Raw genomic sequence first — 23,076 nt, 5'->3', positions numbered from 1 at the left:
TATTTTTTTAAAAAGGAAATTCACTTGAAGTGGCTTCGAAGTCACCAAGGCGCTACTTCCCTTCAGGGGGAGAACCAGAAGAGAGTGGCAGGAATCAAGCAGCCCAGACCCACCCAAAGCGGCCAGAGGGTGGGCTTAAGAAAACTCTCCCCTCGCAGGCTCCACCAGTCTCTAGCAGCCTCCAGGAAACAAGATCCCACCACCATGTATCCCGTTCACAGTACTGAGGATTCTCAGCATTCTCCATTTATTCCTTCATATTTATTAACTTATTGAATCTATATACCACCCTATGCCTGGAGGCCTCAGGGCAGTACAGAGTGCAAAATCAAATTATAAAACCACAAAATATATAATCAAAATAAAAACAATAACCCAATAACAGCCTCAGCCCTCCCAAAAAAACTCCACATTTTAAAGGGGTTTGGATGCCTGGGATACAAGGCTAGGACTCCTACATCTGGCTGTTGTCCATCCCTGACTGTCCAACCTCTTCTTAAAAACCTCCAATGAATCATAGAATGGGAGACTTGGAAAGGGACCCCAAGGTCCTCTAGTCCAACCCTCTGCAATGCAGGAATCTCAGCTAAAGAATCCCAACAGATGGCCATCCAACATCTGCTTCAAAACCTCCAAAGAAGGAGCGTCCATGGTCGGATCCAGCTCCTTCTTTGGTGGTCTTGAACAAAGTTCAGGCCAAACTTCCAACTCTCCCAAACACACCCCTTGACTTCTGTGCACCATGTTTTTCTCCAGCTCTGCACCTGCCACTTGAGCCATTCAAGACTTCAGAAAGTTATTGTGGTGAAACTTATTCCACTTGGAATAATCAAAATTATAGTCATCTCATCTTCTGAAAGCTCAGGAGATATTTCTGGAGATTACATCAGCCTCAGAAAGTAGCATGACAATATTAATTGTGCTGTGTCTGGGAAAGAAAAAGTTAGTGCAGATAATATTTCCTGTGATGCAGACAGACTGAGTCAAGCTGTAGAACTGGCGAAAGAAGGGTGTGCCTGCCTTGTGCTTCCTAGCTCTGAAGGTAGAGTTGAAAACCACCCAGATTGGGAAAGCCCACCCAGTCTGGCCTTGCAAGAGTCTTTGGGCACTTCTGCTTTGCCTCCTTGGCAGGTAAGAGGAGGAGGAAGAGGAAGAGCCAGAATGAGATCCCTGCTCCTTCTGTTGCTGCTTCTGCTGCTCACGATTCCCTTTGGAGTCTGCGGGAACCACAAGGCGAAATGCCCCTTGAATCTGGTCAGGGATGAAATGGATGTTCGCAATTACTACCGGCCTGGACACTTTCTCATCAGTGGGATCATATCTCCAAAAAGCTTTTATAAGGAAACTCCATACGTCTTTTCTCAGACACCCTTCGCCAGGATTGAAAAGTATGTACTTCACAGTTTCATGGTCCTCCAGTCCTTCTAGTGGTTCCTATTTATCAAGGAAAGAGCCCCTGTCTTAGGGCTGGGGAGCTAAGGGCTGATGTTGGAGGACTACCCTGCCCTAACCATTGGTCTTGCTGGTTGGGGGTGATGGGAGCTGGGGGGGGGTCTAGTATAAGATTCCACCCAAACCTCTCCTATTTCAATGTTCTCTGGGTCTTCCTTAGTGAAACACTCTCCTACCTTTGATTCTGTGTTGCTTTTAGTAGAATGCAAGGATGCCAATCAATCTGGTCAGGGTTCAAAAGGATGCACTGAATTTTCCCACCTGCAGGATGCCATGAAACTCAGGCAATTTGCAAGGCTCAAAGGTTTCATTCAATATTATTCCATTTCGACAATTCAGAAACTGTCGTTAAGGAATGCTACAGTTTTACAAATGGAATTTTAAGATCCTCTAGGTGACTTTCGGTGGCTGAAGAGCAGGAAAGATGTACTTTAATTGAAATGATTAATAAAATAATAACTTCCTTGTTTGTGGAGTAAGGTTTCTAAAATGTGAAAAGGAATTATTCCTTTTTTCACATACACAAATGGCCTCATTTCTAAGTAGTGAGATGTTTCCTAACCCAGAGGGTGGCATGAAACTCAAGCAATTTCCAAGCTGCTAAGATTATTATATATTTATTCTACTTGGGTCATTTGTGAACAACCTTAGCACAGTTCTCTTTACACAATACCACAGGAGACCTACAGCCCACCATGGGGAAATCTGTCTCAGCTACATTAAAGGTTTCCTCCTCCAATCCCAGCACTTTCCCCTTTCTGTCATTTTTTTTAAAAAAATAGAAGCGTTTTAAGAAACTTCTGAAAATGGGTGGATTTTTATGGACGAAGAACAGGAATGATATGCTTCAAATAAAATGTTTATATAAAATAATACAGAACAGGGGGTGGAGCCACTTATCCAAAATATGGGCAAATTATAGATTTTACCACACACTCAAACCTGAAAGCCACCAGGCCTCATCTATAACTAAAAGGGGACTGAGGTATTTGGTGCCCCTCCTCTTTCAATCAAATTGTCTCTTTATTGCAGGGAGGCACCTAGGCTCTACTGACACATGTTGTCTTTCCTGTTCATCATCCAAGAGATCAAACAGGATCTCAGGCTCTTACCCAACATCACTCTGGGCTACAACATCTATGATACCTATAGTCTAGGCCCTTGGTAAATGCAGTAAAAGCAGCCTTTGCAGCCACTTCCCAGTATATCACAAGTTTTAAGGGCTGCATTCATTTCTTACTCATAGAACACAGTATAATAGAATCATAGAGTTGCAGACTTGGGAGGGACCTGGAGCGATCTCACCTGAAGCATCCATGACACACGGTCACCTTCGGAGGGAGTCTGTTCCACTGCTCAACAGCTCTGTGTGCATCAAAGCTCCAGTCATGGAGCAGAGATTTCCAAATTTTTGTTCTATGCTAGACAGGAAAAGGTTTGATATTCATGCAAAAGATTGAATGAATGAATGAATGAATGAATGAATGAATACGAATTTTGTGGATCATATAATATTCCCCTCCCCACTCATATGAATATCAGTTTCACTCTTTTTAAAGGATTCATTTATTGCAGGGAGGGAACTAGGGTCTACTGGCACATGTTGTCTTTCCTGTTCACCATCCAAGAGATCAACCAGGATCTCAGCCTCTTACCCAACATTACTCTAGGCTACAACATCTATGAGAACTATTTAAATGCAAGGATGACTTCAGACGCCATGCTAGAGCTGCTTGCAGGGAGTGGATGCAATATTCCCAATTATCACTGTGGAGAACAGAATCGCCTGCTGGCTGTTCTTGAAAGAAGCAATACTGTCAACTCAAAAGTGATTTCAGCCTTGTCAGGCATCTACAAAATCCCACAGGTAAGTAGTGGGAGAGCATGGAAGGACAGAGAATTTCAACTGCATAAGATTCTATTTTCTCTTTGGAGGGGTCAAGTAGGGATATCTACAAAATCCCACAGGTAAGTAGTGGGAGAGCATGGAGGGAAAGAGAATTTCAGATGCGTAAAATTCTACTTTCTCTTTGGATAGGTCAAGCAGGGATATTTTTAAAAATGGGAAAATCCTGAGCTATGGATCCAACATCCCTTTTTCAAAACTGAGCCTTTACCAACTTGACACCTCCAGATGTTTCCGACTAAAACTCCCATCAGCCTCAGCCAGCAGAGATTTAGATAGATATGTCATTTCAAATGATGAAAAGATCTGTTATGCCGAAATAAAATTAAATTGCTGATCTTTTGCTTTCCTTCCTAGTTCAATTATGGCTTCACTGCCCAGGTTCTCGAAGGTAAAACCCTGTTCCCTTTTGTCTACCGGATGACTCCCAAAGAGGAAAGTCAGTACCAGGGGATTGTTGAATTGCTCCTGCATTTTGGATGGACGTGGATTGGCCTCTGCACTCCAGACAATGACAGTGGAGAAAGATTTGTGAGCGCTGTGAAACCTCTGATGCTCAGCAGAGGGATCTGCATTGCTTTCTCAAAAAGAGTACCAGAAACCTTTAATCAAGAATTTATTACGTATGTGAAACCTTTTTTCCTATGGAGAGAAGTTGGGGTATTTGTTTGCTATATAACCAATGGAGAGGGTATTATACCACTCATAGTAATACGCACATTATATGTGAAGGAAATAGGGGCGAAAGTCTGGATCACAACAGCTTCGCTAGAAATCAGAATTGGCTTTTACCTCCATCCAAATTACTTCCAGCACTTCCATGGTTCTCTGTCCTTTGCAATTCAGACTGGAATAGAGCACAGCAGATATAAAACGCAGTTCAATTTTCTTCCAAATTTTTTGGAAGAAGCTTTTCCGTGTTCATATTCAAAGCATCTCTTGGCCGTGAAAGGCAGGATAAGATGCAAAGAGGAGGAGAAACTGCAGCCATCACCCCCAGGGGGGCGTGAGAGAGCCCTGTCTTATGACAGCTATGGCACTTACATCCATGTTCAAGCTGTGGCTCAGGCCTTGCATGCTTCGCTTTCATCGAGATCCCAGAGGAGGCTGATGGTGGAGGAAGGAGAGCAATGGGGACCCCAAAGGCTACAGCCGTGGCAGGTATTTCCTTCCCCTTTTTGCAACCTGCAGTCCACACAGATGCTGATCTTGACTGGGGATAGATCTGTAAAATATCATAGTTACTATTAGTATTAGTAACATACCACCCAACATTTCTCTGATGAAAATAGAACCATCCCATTCCATAACGATAATTTTACTGTTTATACCAAGGGCTTTTTTCAGGGGGGAACTCCTCAGAACTCAGTTTTGGCACCTCTCAGGTGGGTGCCATTGCCATTCTCAGAGGGAGGTGTTCATGGTGAGTTCCAGCACCTTCTTTTCTAGAAAAATAGCACTGTTTATACAACACACATCATTTTGGATTCCCTCAGCACTCTGGGCAGCTCCCAACATAAAGAATCAGGGAGATCCCTGGAAAATTGGGGCCCTTGTAGGGTCTGTAGTAATAGAAATGGCGGAATAGGAATTCCAGTCTACATGAGATACACGCAGGCCCCAAATCAGAAGAGGTTGAAGTGAGTAGGACTGAGATATCCATCTTGGCTTCAAGGTTTCTCAGTGCTGGTGCTTTCTCTTGTCATTCCAGCTTCACCCTTTCTTAAGAGAAATCCGGTGTCTGAATACTTCCAGAGGCAGGCTGTGCTTGGATGAGAACTGGGAGCTGCCAGCGGACTTCGATATTGTGAACTGGGTGATGTCTCCCAATAAGTCTTGTGACCTTGTGAAAATTGGGAATATAAGGAGAGAGACGTCTGCTGGCATAAAGTTCACCATTAATCCAGAAGCCATTGAGTGGCCCAAGGAATTCAACAAGGTAGGGGGAATCACAGAGGGAGAAGGCGAGGAGATCCTTATTATGTTTTTCCTTAAACAACCTCTGAAAAATGACCATATCAGGTTGAGCAATGGTGTCTTGACCATCAGTAACAGCTGCAACCACCACTCCTTCTTTCCACAGCAGCTGAGATAGGAGGGGAATTTGGGGTGCTCAAAGAAAGGATAGAGCCCAGAGGTCCTCAGAGAAGACACCAGAATCTTCGACAGAAAGGACTACGTAGATAAGAAGAAAAGGGAAAGCCCCTAGTAAAAGTGAACTACTGGGCTTTCATACATGCAGAAGGATGGAAAGCAATTTATTTTAGAAATGATAATTACTGATTTACTGTGGATTTTTTTAATTTTTAAAGTAAGCTCACTTGTAGATGTTGCAAGTGTTAAAGTGTTGTATGTATAGGAATTGAGAAGTGCACAGCTGTTGTTGCAGGATGAGAAGTTAAAAAAAACAAACCCTATTGTAATATAAAGTTAATGTTAAGGAATGGCATATGAACTAGAAATAACTAGTGTAATACATCAGCGATAAGAGGAAACCTTGCAGAATGAGGAAACCAATATTTGGAAATGTCATATTAAATGTGTCTTAATTAGTGGTTGAGTGATTATCAGAATCCTGAACTTTGGGGAAATCACATTTTAGACTCCATTGCCATTTTCTTTGAAGATTTTTTAAGCAGGGAAGCAGGTAAACGGAGAAGAGGAATCAGAGTTCTGTGGTGCAAACCTCAGTTGTCCTGAACTAATTATGAAGAACAAGATATTCTGGTCACCCCAATGGTCAGTGGGGGGTTGAAAGGACCCTGATGAGGGGTCAAAGGCTGCATTCCAGAGATCCGTTTGAATTCATTCTATGAGTGAATTACACACTCACAAATACTCCTAACTCTTCCTCTTTGTGGCACCTTCTTGTCTTTCTGCTTAGGCCGTACCTCGTTCCAAGTGTAACGAAAAATGTCGACCTGGATATGCCAAGGTGGTTCTAGAAGGAAAGCCCGTTTGCTGCTACGCTTGCGCTCGGTGTGCGGAAGGGACCTTCTCCGCCCAGGAAGGTGGGTGACGCCAAGGGAGAAGGTATTTCTGAAGAGAGTAAACGCAGGGCAGAAATCCAGTCTCACACACTTTTTGTGAGAATTCTGCAGACATCGGGGAATATGGCTCCTTCCTCAACTTCTTTACAATCACCTTCATTACATCCTGGAAGAGGGTTGAAAGGAATGACCATAAGGAAGAAATCTCTGGGGTTGAAAGTGGGCAGCTATGAGAGAAATTCCAACAAACATTCCTTTTTGATTTTTTATACGAAGTCACACCAAATAATAATAATAATAATAATAATAATAATAATAATAATAATAATAATTTATACCTTGCCCATCTGGCTGAGTTTCCCCAGCCACATTAAATATTAAAAACTTCCCTAAAAGGAGTTGCAGATCTCTCAGGACCGGTGTTATATGGTCCCAGCGGCCACTCCAAGTCACCAGTCTAGCTGCCACATTCTGGATCACCTCCAAAGGTAGCCCCATGTAGAGCTCATTGCAGTAGTCCAAGCGGGCAATAACTAGAGCATGCACCACTCTGGCGAGACAGTCCGCGGGCAGGTAGGGTCTCAGCAAGCATACCAGATGGAGTTGGTAGACAGCCACCCTGGACACAGAATTGACCTGTGCCTCCATGGACAGCTGCAAGTCCAGAATGACTCCCAGGCTGTGCACCTGGTCCTTCAGGGGCACAGTTACCCCATTCAGGACCAGGGAGTCCTCACACCCACCTGCCTCCTGTCTCCCAGAAACAGTACTTCTGTCTTGTCAGGATTCAACCTCAATCTGTTAGCCGCCATCCATCCTCCAACCGCCTCCAGGACCTTCATGGCCTTCACTGGTTCTGATTTAAAAGAGAGGTAGAACTGGGTGTCATCTGCATACTGATGAACACCCAGTGCAAATCCCCTGATCATTTCTCCCAGCTGCTTCATATACTTATTAAAAAGCATGGGGGAGAGGACAGAACCCTGAGGTACCCCACAAGTGAGAGCCCAGGGGTCTGAACACTCATCCCCCAACTCTACTTTCTGGACACGGCCTGGGAGAAAGGAGCGGAACCACTGTATAACAGTGCCCCCAGCTCCCAGCCCCTCCAGAAGGATGTTATGGTCAATGGTGTCAAAGGTCACTGAGAGATCCAGCAGAACTAGGAAGCAGCACCCACCTTTGTCCCTAGCCCACCGGAGATCATTGACCAGTACGACCAAGGCAGTTTCCGTCCCATGATGAGGCATTTATCATAAATAATGGACAGATGGTGCAAAGTAGCAAATTTTTCACATTGCATGGAAGCAACAGAAAAGTGTTTGCATTTAAAAGGTTCAGACAAAGAGGTGTTTCTTCAGGATTAGGCAGGATCCAAACAATGCAGTTAACAGAAATGGAGTGGTCACTGCCTCTCAGTTTATCCTAGGTCACAATGTTAATAGAGCACAGATCATTAGGGATGTAAGTGATGCTACAGTCATTCTTTTTCTCTTCCCCAGATGCAGAACATTGCACCAAATGCTCAGAAGATCACCATTCAAACAAGGATAGAGATCAATGTGTCCCCAAGATTACCATTTTCCTGACTTATGGAGAATATTTGGGAATGGTTTTAGCTTCCATTTCCCTCTTCTTGTCCTTAACAGCAGGCATCGTGATGGTAATCTTCATTAAATACAAGGAAACTCCCATAGTCAAAGCCAACAACCGGGACCTCTCCTACATCCTCCTCGTCTCCCTCCTTCTTTCCTTTCTGTCCTCCTTCCTCTTCATCGGGCGCCCAAGGAAAGAGACCTGCCTTCTCCGACAAACGGCCTTCAGCATCATCTTCTCAGTTGCTGTTTCTTCTGTCTTGGCAAAGACCATCACGGTGGTGCTGGCCTTCCTGGCCACAAAGCCCGGGAACAGGGTGAGGAGATGGCTGGGCAAGAGTCTGGCCAACTCCATTGTCATCTCCTGTTCTGGGGGGCAAGTTCTCATCTGCACCATCTGGCTGGGCTCTTCTCCTCCATTCCCAGAGCTCGACATGCTCTCCCAGGTGGAAGAGATCATCCTGCAATGCAACGAAGGGTCTGTGGCCATGTTTTACGTTGGCCTCGGCTACCTGGGCTTCTTGGCTGCCATCTGCTTCACGGTGGCTTTCCTAGCCAGGAAGCTGCCTGGCTCCTTCAACGAAGCCAAGCTGATCACCTTCAGCATGCTGGTCTTCTGCAGTGTTTGGGTGTCTTTTGTGCCCACCTACCTGAGCACCAAGGGCAAGTACATGGTGGCCGTGCAGATCTTCTCTATGTTGGCCTCCAGTGCTGGGCTTCTGGGCTGCATCTTCCTTCCCAAGTGCTACGTTATTGTGCTGAGGCCTGATCTGAACACAAAGGAGCACCTGACAACCAGAAATTAAGGGGACATATGTTTCTTAAAATATTCCATGTTCCCTATGTCCAGAAGTACATAAAGGAAACACACCTGCTCATCTATGTTGCTTATTCTCCATCTCTGAAAGAGATTGTGTTCATTCTTAGCCTAGGTTTTAGGAAGTCCCGTTGACATGAGCAGTAAGATGGGTGGAAATCTTTTGTATGCTGTGTCATTTACAAGTGCACTTCATGTCATTTCGTTCTTCTAAGTTTTGTATATCAATAAACTGAGAAATTAATTTAAGTTATCTCCCATAGTCTGATGGTTTAATTTCTGTATCGTGTAAGCTCTGCTCCCTGTTCCAAAGAGTAGCAGCTGACCTTAGCCAAGCCTTGACTTAAAAGCGGTTTTATGTAGATGCTAAGCAATGTGGGAGATAGGACTGAGCCCTGTGCAACCCCACATTCAAGGCTCCCGGATTATGTTACGAATAAACAACAACAACAATCTTTATTACGGTCCAGAGACCAACAAAACATTACAAATCAATACAGAGTTCATACAGCCTACCTCCAGATTAATCAAGCACTTTGTTTGGAATATAGGGCTCATTTGTTCTTTCAACCACCGATAAAAACTTTGCCACTGCCAAAGTTCTAGCTTTTGTCCGGTCTTCCAGTAGGAACCTGACATAGTGAGCCTCTGACTTTCCCGGGAAAGGCACCAGCAAGGGTAGTATCAGTTCAGCCCTGGCCTGCTCATACTTCGCACAATGTAACAAAATATGATTTATGGACTCGATGTCTTGAGCACTTGAGTTACGAATAAAAGTATCACAGCATTCTAAAATCAATTCAAAATCAAATTAATGGCAACCATTGGGCTCGAGTTCTGTGGGGATTACCAAAGGAGGGGGTCAGACTGTGCCTTGGCCAAAGGCCTGGTGGAACTGCTCCGTATTGCAGGCCCTGCGGAAAGATGTCAAGTCCCACAGGGCCCTGGTCTCTTGGGACAGAGCGTTCCACCAGATTGGGGCCACGGCCAAAAAGGCCCTGGCTCTGTTCGAGGCCAGCCTAGCTTCTCTGTGGCCTGGGACCTCCAAGATGTTTTTGTTTGAAGACCGTAAGGTCCTCTGTGGGACATACCAGGAGAGGCGGTCCCGTATGTACGAGGGTCCTGGGCCGTATAGGGCTTTAAAGGTTGAAACCAACACCTTAAACTTTATCCTACATATGATTATTCAACTACCAGACTTTTAGAAGGCATCTGAAGGCAGCCCTGTTTAGGGAAGCTTTCAATGTTTGATGTATTACAGTATTTAATTTTTTTTTCAAAGCCGCCCAGAGTGGCTGGGGAAGCCCAGCCAGATGGGCGGGGTATGAATAATAAATTGTTGTTGTTGTTGTTGTTGTTGTTGTTGTTGTTGTTGTTGTTGTTGTTGTTGTTATTTCTGTACTCCACCGGGAGCCGGAGCCCTGTAAACCCCACATTCAAGGTTCCCGGGGGGGGGGGACATTCCCCAACTAACACCGTCTGAGAACGACGTCAGACCTAAACTGATGTGTAAATTAATAATGCAGAGCTTTTAATTGGAAGAATAAGAGCTTTACTGAGTTAAAATAAACTTCTTCCTAAACAACATGGTTCCCAACAGTTTGACTGAGATTCCACACTGCTCAGAACTGAGGCAGACTGACTCTGACTGAAACCTTCCAGAGAAGACGGAGAGAAAATGGCTGCCCAGTCCCATTGCCAGAGTGACCCAGCAGTTGGCAGTCCGGCATGGAGAACTTGACTAGGTCCAAATGACTGGCCAGTCCCAGCACTTCCCAGCCTGCTTGGCTGCTTCTTTGTCCACTTGAAAGGGATCCAGAAAACCAGTTTCTTTCCAAAGCGCCTGGATCTGGTCCAGAACCTTCCTCAGGAAAGGGAGATGAGAAACTGGCCGGCGGTTGGTTAGGTTTTCTGAATGCAACCACAACAGCTAGAGCTTTATACACACGGAAGTGGAAAGAGGGAGAATTCCCCACCAAGGAGGAATGGCTTATGAAGCTGGTGGAATATGCTGAAATGGAGAACTTCTCTGCTAAACTAAGAGGACATAAGGAAGAATTGTTCAAGGAAGAATGGAGACCATTGTTATATTATCTGCCATTCTAACATCCACACCTGAAGTCAAAGGCAGGATTTGAAATATAAGCAGAGGATTACTGATATACGACTTCGGGGCTTAGATAACTTAAACATGTTTTTTAAAACAGGTGATAAAAAGGAGTAATAAAACAAACATCAAGAGGGGTGGGGAGTCAAGAAACAATTATGTATTTAGTTGTTTTTTTTAAAAAACTCTGGTAGGTAGACAATAATACTAATAAATTTTATTTATATCCCGCCCTCCCCAGCCGAAGCCGGGCTCAGGGCGGCTAACAACAATAAAACAGTACAAACGTACAGCACAAACAACACTCTATATTCATTCATTATAAAATTAAGTGTTTTGGAATATCTATGGAGACTTAATTTTTTTTTTAAAGAAATAAATTTAATAGATGTAGGATCCACCCAGATTCTTAGGAAGCTGATACAATTTCAGTCCATTTTGTTATTTTCACTTTTTTAATGTTCTGAAGTAACTTTGTAAACTTTTTTCTGAATGTCCTGCTTATCTTAAAATAAAGTGCTTTAGGGGTTATTGGCCTAATCAAGTGCTGCTGGATTTTATGAATCAGAAAGGAAGGGTGCGAAGTCAAGAAGCAATTATGTATTTAGTTGTTTTTTAAAAAAAACTCTGTAGGTAGACAAGTGTTCTGGAATATCTTTGGAGACTTAATAAAAATATTTTTTTAAAAAATAAATTTAATAAATATAGCATCCACCCAGATTCTTAGGTAGCTGATACAATTTCAGTTCGTTTTGTTATTTTAACTTTTTCAATGTTTAATGTTTAACTTTTTAATGTTTGTAAACTTTTGTCTGAATGTCCTGCCTTATCTTAAAATAAAGTGCTTTAGGGGTTATTGGCCTAATCAAGTGCTGCATGGATTTTATGAATCAGATTAAGTAAATAAATAAGAATAAATAAATTGATGAAGAATAATACAGCTGCTAGAATACTAGGCTGGCTTCTGCACAGACAATTTGTTTATGAGTAGAGAAGTTTCTGCTCAAAGACGAGGAGCAAGTTGGCTCCATGTGCAACAGAAGCTCTCCTTCCCCAGACCATGTCGAAGGGGAAGGGGCATCTAAGGCTCAGAGCAACCTTTCTCCCCTCCACCAACCCCAGAGAGCTTCCCTCTGTTGGAGAAGCCTTTCAAAGATGGGGTGGAAATTCACTTGAAGTGGCTTCGAAGACACCAAGGAGCTACTTCCCTTCAGGGGAGAACCAGAAGAGAGTGGCAGGAATCAAGCAGCCCAGACCCACCGAAAGCGGCCAGAGGGTGGGCTTGAGAAATCCCTCCCCTTCACAGGCTCCACCAGTCTCTGTCTCTAGGAGCCGCCAAGAAACAAAATCCCACCGCCATGTATCCCGTTCACAGAACTGAGGATGGCATTTCTCAGCATTCTCCACGGATTGATTTTTATTTATTCAAGGTGATGGACTATATGGAATTGGCAGAAATGACTGGCAGAATTCGTGACCAGGGAGAAGAGTCGGTGGAAGAAGATTGGAAGAAATTTAAAGATTACTTGCAGAACTACTGTAAAATTAAGGAAGGTTAAAATGATGTTGGATGGAAAAATAAGTGGTATGGGTAAAAAGCTTTTTAAGAGCATGCAGATATGGATTGATAATTCCTAAAAATATATATTCACAATAGGTGATGACACAGAGTCATGATAAATGACAGAGGGTAAGGATTTGCTGAAAGGACTTTTTAAATGGGAATACAAAAGGGGAGGTGTGAGGAGGTCAAAGAATCAAGGTAAGGAGATAAAAGATGATTGAAGGATGGAGTCAATTTTAAACTTTTTCTGTTTTTTTAATATCTAATCATTGCTATTTTTTCTTTGTTACATATTCCTTTTTTATGTGTGTTCTTTCTCTTTCATTTTCTCTATCTTCTTTAAATTGTTATTTATGATTTTTGTGAATCGTACTGTTTAATTCTATGTTTGTTTTTAAAACCTTAATAAATATTACATAAGTGATTTTTATTTATTCATATTTATTCCTTTATTTATTGATGTACTGAATCTATATATCGCCCTACCCCTGGAGGTCTCAAGGCGGTTCAAAATATAAAACCGCAACATATATAATCAAAATAAAAACAACAAGCCAACAATGCCCCCCCACCCCCACATTTCAAAAGGGCTTAGGATGCCTGGGATGCAAGGCTGGGACTCCTCCATCTGGCTGTTGTCCATCCCTGACTCTCCCACCTCTTCTTAAAAACCTCCAATGAATCATAGAATGGGAGACTTGGAAAGGGACCCCAAGGTCCTCTAGTCCAACCCTCTGCAATGCAGGAATCTCAGCTAAAGAATCCCAACAGATGGCCATCCAAACTCTGCTTCAAAACCTCCAAGGAAGGAGAGTCCATGGTCGGATCCAGCTTCAGGGCTCTTCTTTGGTCTTTGGGAGCAAAGTTCAGGCCAAACTTCCAACTTCCAAACACACCCCTGGACTTCTGTCCAACATGTTTTTCTCCAGCTCTGCACCTGCCGCTTGAGCCATTCAAAACTCCAGAAAGTTTTAGTGGTGAAACTTATTCCACTTGGAATAATCAAAATTATAGTCATCTTCTGAAAGCTCAGGAGATATTTCGGGAGATTGCATGAGCCTCGGAAAGCAACAACAGCATGGCAATATTAATTGCGCTGTGACTGGGAAAGAAAAAGTTGGTGCTGAGAATATTTCCTGTGTTGGAGACAGACTGAGTCAAGATGCAGAGCTGGCGAAAGAGGGTTGTGCCTGCCTTGTGCTCCTAGCTCTGAAGGTAGAGTTGAAAACAACCCAGACTGGGAAAGCCCACCCAGTCTGGTCTTGCAAGAGTCTTTGGGTTCTTCTGCTTTGCCTCCTTGGCAGGTAAGAGGAGGAGGAGGCAGAGCCAGAATGAGATCCCTGCCCCTTCTGTTGCTGCTTCTGCTGCTCATGATGCCCTTTGGAGTCTGCGGGAACCACAAGGCGAAATGCGCCTTGAATCTGGTCAGGGATGAAACAGATGCTCGCAATTACTACCGGCGTGGACACTTTCTCATCAGTGGGATCATCTCTCCCAAAAACTTTTATAAGGAAACTCCATACAACTTTTCTCAGACACCCTTCGCCAGGACTGAAAAGTATGTACACAGTTTCATGGTCCTCCAGTCCTTCTAGTGGTTCCTATTTATCAAGGAAAGAGCTTCTTTCTCAGGGCTGGGGAGCTAAGGGCTGATGTTGCAGGACTACCCTGCCCTGACCAGGAGAAGGTTCCACACAAACCTCTCCAATTTCCTTGTTCCCTCTCTCTTCCTAAGTAAAACAATCCTGTACCTATTCCTCTGTGTTGCTTTTAGAAGACTGCAAGAAATCTGGTCAGGGTTCAAAAGGATGCACTGAATTTCCCCACCTGCAGGATGCCATGAAACTCAGACAATTTCCAAGGCTCAAAGGTTTTATTCAATATTATTCCATTTGGACAATTCATAAACTGTCATTAAGGAATGCTACAGTTTTGCACATGGAATTTTGAGAACCTCTGGGTGACCTTTGGTAGCTGAAGAGCAGGAAAGATGTGCTTTAATTGAAAGGATAAATAAAATAATATGTCAGGGGAGCTCCTTGTAAGTGGACTTAGATCTCTAAAATATGAAAAGGAATCATTCCTTTTTTGACCACACACAACTGGCCTCATTTCAAAGTATTGAGGTGTTTGAGGTTTCTTCCTAAGCCAGAGGGTGGCATGAAACTCAAGCAATTTCCAAGCTGCTAAGATTATTTTATGTTTATTCTATTTGGGTCATTTGTGAACAGCCTTATCACAGTTCTCTTTACACAATGCAACGCGAGACCTACAGCCCATCATGGGGAAATCTGTCTCAGCTACATTAAGGTTTTCCTCCTACAATTCAAGCACTTTCCCCTTTCTGTCATTTTAAAAAAAATATTAGAAGCGTTTTAAGAAACTCCTGAAAATGGTTGGATTTTTATGGGTGAAGAACAGGAATGATATGCTTCAAATAAAATGATTATGTAAAATAATACACACCAGGGGGTGTCCTCATTGGTGGAGTCAGCGATGAAAAATATGAGCAAAATTATAAATTTTGCTACACACTCAAACCTGAAAGCCAACAGGCCTCATTTCCAAGTCAAAGGGGACTGAGGTATTTGGTGCTTCCCCTCCTTCAATAAAATTGTCTGTTATCTACCTGTAGTCCAGCACCTTGGAAGGCGCCAAAGACCACTGCAGCAAAAGCAACCTAGGGAGCAGCTTCCCAGTATATCTCAAATGTTGAGGGGCACCTTCATTGCTTACTCATAGAACCACAGTAGAATAGAATCATAGAGTTGTAGAGATGGAAGGGACCCGGAGGTATCACACCTGAAGCATCCATGACACATGGTCACCTTCGGAGGGAGTCTGTTCCACTGTTGAACAGCTCTGTGTGCTGTTTGCATCAAAGCTCCTGTCATGGAGCAGAGGTCTCCAAAATTTTGTTCAATGCTAGACAGGAAAAGGGTTGATATTAATGCAAAAGGATGGATGGATGGATAAATAAATAAATCTAAGCATTGTGGATCATATAATGTTTCCTTCCTCCCATTAATATGAATATCAGTTTCACTCTTTTATTGCAGGGAGTCAACTAGGTTGTCCTGGTACATGTTGTCTTTCCTGTTCACCATCCAAGAGATCAACCAGGATCTCAGTCTCTTACCCAACTTCACCCTGGGCTACAACATGTATGAGAACTATTTCGATGCAAGGATGACTTCGGACGCCATGCTAGAGCTGCTGGCAGGCAGTGGATGCAATATTCCCAATTATCACTGTGGAGAACCGAATCACCTGCTGGCTGTTCTTGAAAGAAGCAACACTTTCATCTCAAGAGTGATTTCAGCCTTGTCAGGCATCTACAAAATCCCACAGGTAACTAACTAGTGGGAGAGCATGGAGGGACAAAGAATTTCAACTCCATAAGATTCTATTTTCTCTTTGGAGGGGTCAAGTAGGGATATTTTTAAAAATGGGCAAATCCTGAGCTATGGATCCTACATCCCTTTTTCAAAACTGAGCCTTCACCAACTTGTCACCTCCAGATGTTTCAGACTAAAACTCCCATCAGCGTCAGCCAGCAGAGATTTATATATCAGTCATTTCAGATAATTAAATATCTGTTATGCTGAAATAAAATAAAATTGCTGATCTTTTGCTTTCCTTCCTAGATCAATTATGGCTTCACTGCCCAGGTTCTCGAAGCTAAAACCCTGTTCCCTTTTGTCTACCGGATGAGTCCCAAAGAGGAAAGTCAGTACCAGGGGATTGTTGAATTGCTCCTGCATTTTGGATGGACGTGGATTGGCCTCTGCACTCCAGACAATGACAGTGGAGAAAGATTTCTGAGCGCTGTGAAACCTCTGATGCTCAGCAAAGGGATCTGCATTGCTTTATCAAAAAGAGTACCAGAAAATGATCTAAATCAATTTATCAGGCCTGGGGAACCTTTTTTCCTATGGAGACAAGTTGGGGTATTTCTTTCCTATATAACCAGTGAAATGGATATCCTGTTGCTCATGGTAGCACACGAGATCTATGAGAAGGAAATAGGGGCAAAAGTCTGGATCACAACAGCTTTGCTAGAATACAGAGTTGGCTTTTACCTCCCTCCAAATGTATTCCAGCACCTCCATGGTTCTCTGTTCTTTGCAATTGAGACTGGAATAAGGAGCATCAAAGGTGGGAAATATAGATTGCAGACCAGTTTTAGGGATTATTTCGATCAAGCATTTCAGTGTTCATATTCAAAGCATCTGTTGTCCGTGAAAGGCAGGATAAGATGCAGAGAGGAGGAGAAACTGCAGCCATTGCTCCAAGGGGACCATGAGAAAGTCCTGTCTGATGACAGCTATGGCAATTACATCAATGTTCAAGCTGTGGCTCAGGCCTTGCATGCTTCGCTTTCATCGAGATCCCAGAGGAGGCTGATGGTGGAGGAAGGAGAGCAATGGGGACCCCAAAGGCTACAGCCGTGGCAGGTATTTCCTTCCCCCTTTTGCAAACTGCAGTCCACACAGATGCTGATCTTGACTGGGGATAGACCTGTAAAATATCATAGTTACTATTAGTAATAGTAGCTTAGCTTCCAACATGTCTCCGATGAAAATAGGGGTGTCCCATCCCATAACGATCATTTTGCTATTTATACCCAGGGCTTTCTTCAGGGGAAACTCAGTTCCAGCACCTCTCAACCGGGTGCCATTTTGACCTTTGGAGGGTCTGTAGTAATAATATTAGTATTATTCTGTTTATATATCAACTTTCATCTGAAGATCACAGGGTGGTTTGCAGAATAAAAATACAAAATGAGAATAGAAAAAGCAAATGAAAGAAACAAAACAAGCAAACCAAAAGCACATTAAAATGTCCAGAGATGGTTTTATCCACCCAAATCCTGGTTACAGAATAACTTTCTCGCCTGGCACCTAAAGATTTGTCACAAAGGCAAAGGACAGCATCCCCCAAGCGAGGGGCCACCACAGAAAAGTCCTGTTGTCGTGCTGCCACCCTCCAGATATCTCTATTTTTATATATATATTTTTATTTAAGTTTTTTTTTTCATTTCTTTCCAAGCTCCTGTATAGTTATTCTTAAAAATATTTATGTTTGTAGCTGTTATCCATACTCCTAAATATTAAACTTTCTTCTCAATCATCAATTCTGTCACATTTTCCATCAATACTTTCGTTCTACCTTTATTTAGTTTAAAACCTGCTACTTCTCCAACTTGAGAATCTGTTCAAGACCCTTGGTTGGCTAGCCATGGGGTCTTCTACAGTTACCACATAGTCATCTGCAAAGGCCTTGAGTTTATATGCTTTGTCACCTACTGTTGGGACGCGGGTGGCGCTGTGGGTTAAACCAGAGGGCCTAGGACTTGCCAATCAGAAGGTCGGCAGTTCAAATCCCCGCGACGGGGTGAGCTCCCGTTGCTCGGTCCCTGCTCCTGCCAACGTAGCAGTTCGAAAGCACGTCAAAGTGCAAGTAGATAAATAGGTACCGCTCCGGCAGGAAGGTAAACGCGTTTCCATGTTCTGCTCTGGTTCGCCAGAAGTGGCTTAATCGTGCTGGCCACATGACCCGGAAGCTGTACGCCGGCTACCTCTGCCAATAAAGAGAGATGAGCGCCACAACCCCAGAGTTGGCCGCGACTGGACCTGATGGTCAGGGGTACCTTTACCTTTAACCTTTGTTATCCCTTTTATTTCTTCATCTGATCTTCTACTTCTGGCCAGGGTCTCTAAAACTAAAATAATAATGGTGACTGGGGATATCCCTGTCTTGTCCCTTTCATTATTTTGAATTTTTCTGTTATTACGTTGTTTACTATCATCATAGCCTGTTAGTCAGAATAAATTGAGTCAATTCCTCTAAGTACAGTGGTACCTCGGGTTACAGATGCTACAGGTTACAGACTCTGGCAACCCAGAAATAGTACCTGGGGTTAAGAACTTTGCTTCAGGATGAAAACAGAAATTGCGCAGCGGCAGCGTAAGGCCCCATTAGCTAAAGTGGTACCTCAGGTTAAGAACAGTGTCAGGTTAAGAATGGACCTCCAGAACAGTTTAAGTTCTTAACCTGAGGTACCACTGTAATGACTCTCTGAATATCATCTCTATAGTCTTCTTCGTAGAAGTCCATGAAACATGGTCAAAGGCCTTCTCTGCGTCTATAAAAATCAACACTGCTTGCTTATCATTTCTAACCTCCAGATATTATATCAATTATATTCCTTATATTATCCTTCATCTGGCGGCCTGGTAAAAAACCAGCCTGGTCCTGATGAATTAAATCCATTAATAGCACTTTCATGTTGTTTGCCAGTAGGTCTGCAAATAGCTTATAGTCATTATTTAATAGAGAAATCAGCCTATAATTTTTGACTGATAATAGATCTGTATCTTTTTTCAGAATCAGCGTAATGTAAGTATCTTAAATCTTTTAGTGGTTGTGCCAAATAATCTTGCAATTTCTTATAGTACTTTGCTGATAGCCCACCTGGCCCTGGTGTTTTCCCCATTTTGGCTTGATTAATTGCCTGTTGTAGCTTCCCAGTTTCTTAATGCTGGTGCTTTCCCCTGCCATTCCAGCTTCACCCTTTCTTGAGAGAAATCCGGTGTCTGAATACTTCCAGGGGCAGGCTGTGCTTGGATGAGAACTGGGAACTACCAGGAGACTTCTATATTATGAACTGGGCGATGTCTCCCAATAAGTGTCGTGTCCTTGTGAAAATTGGGAATATAAGGACAGTAGTATCTGCTGGCATAAAGTTCACCATTAACCCAGAAGCCATTGAGTGGAACAAGAAATTCAATAAGGTAGGGGGAATAATTGGGGGAGGGGGGCTAGGAGACCCTGATTGTGCTGTTCCTTGAACAACCACTGCAGAATGACCATGTCAGGCTGACTGTCCAGTAACAGCTGGAACCACCGCTCCTTCTTTCTACAGCAGCTGAGATAGGAGGGGAATGACCGCTCCCCGCTTAAAACGGGGGGCGCCCTTTGCGTGGACGCGTGCAGCCCCTAGATCTGGAGCGGCTCCAACAGTATAGGCTAGGCTTTGCCTTCCCTCAGGTGGGATACCTGGAGGTCTCCGCCTACCTCAGTCAGTTGTCTAATCCCACCTGGGGAAGAGTTGCCAAGGAGACCAGGCCAGGTAGGGGAGGGATTACCTGCCCACACAAAGGAGGGAGGATCTTACCTGGGAATTCTCACTTGGCTCCAGAGCTTCTCCCACCCTACCCACCCTCAGTCAATGTCTTATGTTGCAGGTTAATTTTCCTCACAGGTTTTGCAGGTTAACTTTTCTTCACAGGTATGCGGGCGCTGCTACGTTAAGGTCGTTGTTAAAGGGCCGGAAAGGAATTTCCCTGCATTGGCAGGTTTCGCCTTTCCCGTAGCAAAACGTCACAACTTTGGCGGTATCAGGCCTTGGGCGGAATCCTTTTGTCCATCTCCCTCTTTGCGGCGGCGATACCAGGGTTCCCCGTTAAAGGGGTTTTCTGAAGGGAGGCTTTGACCGAACGCCGGAAGGTCGTCATTGCTCTCCCCTGCGGCGGCGGCGTTACGGGGGCGGCTATCTCTGCTTGAACATATGTTCTCCAGAGCCGGCCCATCCCCCCCCCCCACGCTGGATAACCCTGATGCTCCCTAGGTCCCCGGCTGGGGACTGGGGAGGGAGAACGCCCAATGCCTGAGCCAAGGTCTACCCACACTTGAAATTTAATCAAGTTGTGGCCAATTTAATCCCATAGCACGTTGTCTTGAGTCGTTATTCCACATGACGGGGGGACCGCGCAGGATCTGGGGACACCGCCTGTCCACGCAATTTGGGATGCTCAAATAAAGGATATTGACCTTTCATACATGCAGAAGGATGAAAACTAATTTATTTTACAAATGATAATTACTGATTTATTGTATATATTTTTTTAATTTGTGAGTAAACTCACTTCTATTAAATTTGTCTTAATTTGTGGTTGATGTGGTGAAATTTGGAAAATAAATTAAAGCGATTTGGCAAAAAAACCAACCCAAAACCCAACTCTCCTTTCAGTTGGGCATTGAACAGCAAAGAGCTTTCTCTCTCTCTCTCTCTCTCTCTCTCTCTCTCTCTCTCTGACACACACAAACACAAACACGAGAATGAACCGTGTGAGAGATTATTCGAATCCTGAAATTTGGGGGAATCACATGTCAGACCCATTGCCATTTGCTTTGAAGTTCTTTTAAGAAGGGAAACAGGTAAATGGAGAAGAGGAAACAGAGTTCTGCGGCTCAAACCTCAGCTGTACTGAACTAAATTTAAAGCACAAGATATTCTGGTCACCCCAATGGTCAGTGGGGGGTTGAAAGGACCCTGATGAGGGGTCAAGGCTGCATTCCAGAGATCATGTTCTGCAGCTAAAGAGAACTGACAGCATTAAGGGAATGGGGAGATGGCAGGCAACTGGGGATCTTGGCTGCTGGAAACGGCAACTGGGATCTCTCAGGATTCCCTGCCAGACAGACCCCTCCCCAACCTCTATGTGATGTGATGTAGAGCTGTGATGATTTCCTGAATGATTCATTGGGGGCCACAACTGCAAATCTTTGGGTAGATCAGGGGTCCCCAGCTGTCTTAGACTTCGGTCCCCAGCTGTCTTTGGACTACAGCTCCCATCATCCTGAGCTGGCAAGACCAGTTGTCAGGGATCACCACCATGCTATAGAGATCGCGTTGAGTGAATTACATACACACAAATACTCCTAACTGTTCCTCTTTGTTGCACCTTCTTGTCTTTCTGGTTAGACTGTACCTCGTTCCAGGTGTACAGAAATATGTCGACCTGGCTATGCCAAGGTGGTTCTAGAAGGAAAGCCCGTTTGCTGCTATGCTTGTGCTCAGTGTGCGGAAGGGACCTTCTCCACTCGGGAAGGTTGGTGATTCCAAGGGGGAAGAAATTCATGGAGAGAGTAAACACAGGACAGAAATTCAGTCTCACACACTTTTTGTGAGAATTCTGCAGACATCGGGGAATGGGAATCCTTCCTTGACTTCCTTAGTATTAATCACCTTTATTACATCCAGGAAGTGAGTTGATAGGAATGACCATAAGGAAGAAATCTCTGGGGTGCAAACTGGGCAGCTGTGAGAGGAATGCCTGCAAAGCATTCCTTTTTTATTTTTTAGACCAAGCCACACAAAAAGGAAATAATGTTGACACTTATCAAAAATAATGGATAGACGATGAAAAGCAGCAAATTACTAACAGCAAAAGCACAATAAAAATAAATACTTCATGTGAAAATTATTACAATATAATCTATGGACCGTTTTGATCTCACTGCTATGAACATTGCATGGAAGCAATGTCTGCATTTTAAAGGTTCAGGCAAAGAGGAATAGGCAGGATCCAAACAATGCAATTAACAGAAGTGGAGTGGTCACTGCCTCTCAGTTTATCCTAGATCACAATGTTAATAGAGCACAGATCATTAGGGATGTAAGTGATGCTGCAGCCATTCTTTTTCTCTTCCCCAGATGCAGAACATTGCACCAAATGCTCAGAAGATCACCATTCAAACAAGGACAGAGATCAATGTGTCCCCAAGATTACCACCTTCCTGACTTATGGAGAATATTTGGGAATGGTTTTAGCTTCCATTGCCCTCTTCTTGTCCTTAATAGCAAGCATTGTGTTGGGAATCTTCATTAAATACAAGGAAACTCCCATAGTCATAGCCAACAACCGGGACCTCTCATACATCCTGCTCGTCTCCCTCCTGCTTTCCTTTTGTTCCTCCTTCCTCTTCATCGGGCGCCCAAGGAAAGAGACCTGCATTCTCCGACAAACGGCCTTCAGCATCATCTTCTCAGTTGCTGTTTCTTCTGTCTTGGCAAAGACCATCACGGTGGTGCTGGCCTTCCTGGCCACAAAGCCTGGGAACAGGGTGAGGAGATGGCTGGGCAAGAGTCTGGCCAACTCCATTGTCATCTCCTGTTCTGGGTGGCAAGTTCTCATCTGCACCATCTGGCTGGGCTCTTCTCCCCCATTCCCAGAGCCCGACATGCGCTCCCAGGTGGAAGAGATCATCCTGCAATGCAACGAAGGGTCTGTGGCCATGTTTTACGTTGCCCTCGGCTACCTGGGCTTCTTGGCTGCCACCTGCTTCACGGTGGCTTTCCTAGCCAGGAAGCTGCCTGGCTCCTTCAACGAAGCCAAGCTGATCACCTTCAGCATGCTGGTCTTCTGCAGTGTTTGGGTGTCTTTTGTGCCCACCTACCTGAGCACCAAGGGCAAGTACATGGTGGCCGTGCAGATCTTCTCTATGTTGGCCTCCAGTACTGGGCTTCTGGGCTGCATCTTCCTTCCCAAGTGCTACATTATTGTGCTGAGGCCTGATCTGAACACAAAGGAGCACCTGACAACCAGAAATTAAGGGGACGTCTGATTCTTAAAATATTCCATGTTCCCAATGTCCAGAAGTGCCTAAAGGAAACACAGCTACTCATCTATGTTGCTTATTCTCCATGTCTGAAAGAGATTGTGCTCATTCTTAGCCTAGGTTTTAGAAGTCCTGTTCACCTGAACAGTAAGATGGGTGGGAATCCTTTGTATGCTGTATCATTTATAAGTGTACTTCATCTCATTTCGTTCTCCCAAGCTTTGTATATCAATAAACT

General features: G+C 44.0%; 2 protein-coding genes and 1 long non-coding RNA gene across 4 annotated transcripts in view; 2 read left to right on the top strand and 1 right to left on the bottom strand.

Annotated features, from left to right (window-relative positions):
- Window positions 1-21,333, bottom strand: part of LOC309361010 — a 51,463-nt gene extending 30,130 nt beyond the window's left edge. For both annotated transcript variants that reach the window (XR_014164285.1, XR_014164286.1), the window contains exons 1-5: window positions 21,209-21,333; window positions 16,772-16,952; window positions 15,234-15,356; window positions 4,403-4,583; window positions 2,758-2,873 (exon numbers count right to left, since the gene is read on the bottom strand). This is a non-coding gene — a long non-coding RNA (uncharacterized lncRNA). The remainder of the gene's footprint in view (window positions 1-2,757; window positions 2,874-4,402; window positions 4,584-15,233; window positions 15,357-16,771; window positions 16,953-21,208) is intronic.
- LOC309360981 (vomeronasal type-2 receptor 26-like) lies at window positions 341-22,917 on the top strand. Its single transcript, XM_081895994.1, has 7 exons — window positions 341-1,063; window positions 13,687-13,989; window positions 15,491-15,782; window positions 16,079-16,888; window positions 19,001-19,228; window positions 21,202-21,328; window positions 21,934-22,917. The coding sequence occupies exons 2-7, from the start codon at window positions 13,763-13,765 to the stop codon at window positions 22,830-22,832; spliced, it is 2,583 nt and encodes an 860-aa protein (XP_081752120.1). The 5' UTR covers window positions 341-1,063; window positions 13,687-13,762; the 3' UTR covers window positions 22,833-22,917.
- Window positions 1,056-9,077, top strand: LOC309360990 (vomeronasal type-2 receptor 26-like). Its single transcript, XM_081896001.1, has 6 exons — window positions 1,056-1,388; window positions 3,028-3,319; window positions 3,716-4,519; window positions 5,070-5,297; window positions 6,243-6,369; window positions 7,851-9,077. Exons 1-6 carry the CDS (start codon window positions 1,162-1,164, stop codon window positions 8,747-8,749), a joined length of 2,577 nt encoding a protein of 858 aa, XP_081752127.1. The 5' UTR covers window positions 1,056-1,161; the 3' UTR covers window positions 8,750-9,077.
- Window positions 22,918-23,076: the final 159 nt, after the last annotated feature.

This window comes from Podarcis melisellensis, assembly GCF_964234715.1.
Source record: "Podarcis melisellensis genome assembly, chromosome: 18".
Lineage (NCBI taxonomy): Eukaryota > Metazoa > Chordata > Lepidosauria > Squamata > Lacertidae > Podarcis > Podarcis melisellensis.
The sequence above is the reverse complement of the archived record's forward strand: the minus strand, read 5'-3'. Positions and strand labels throughout refer to the sequence as shown.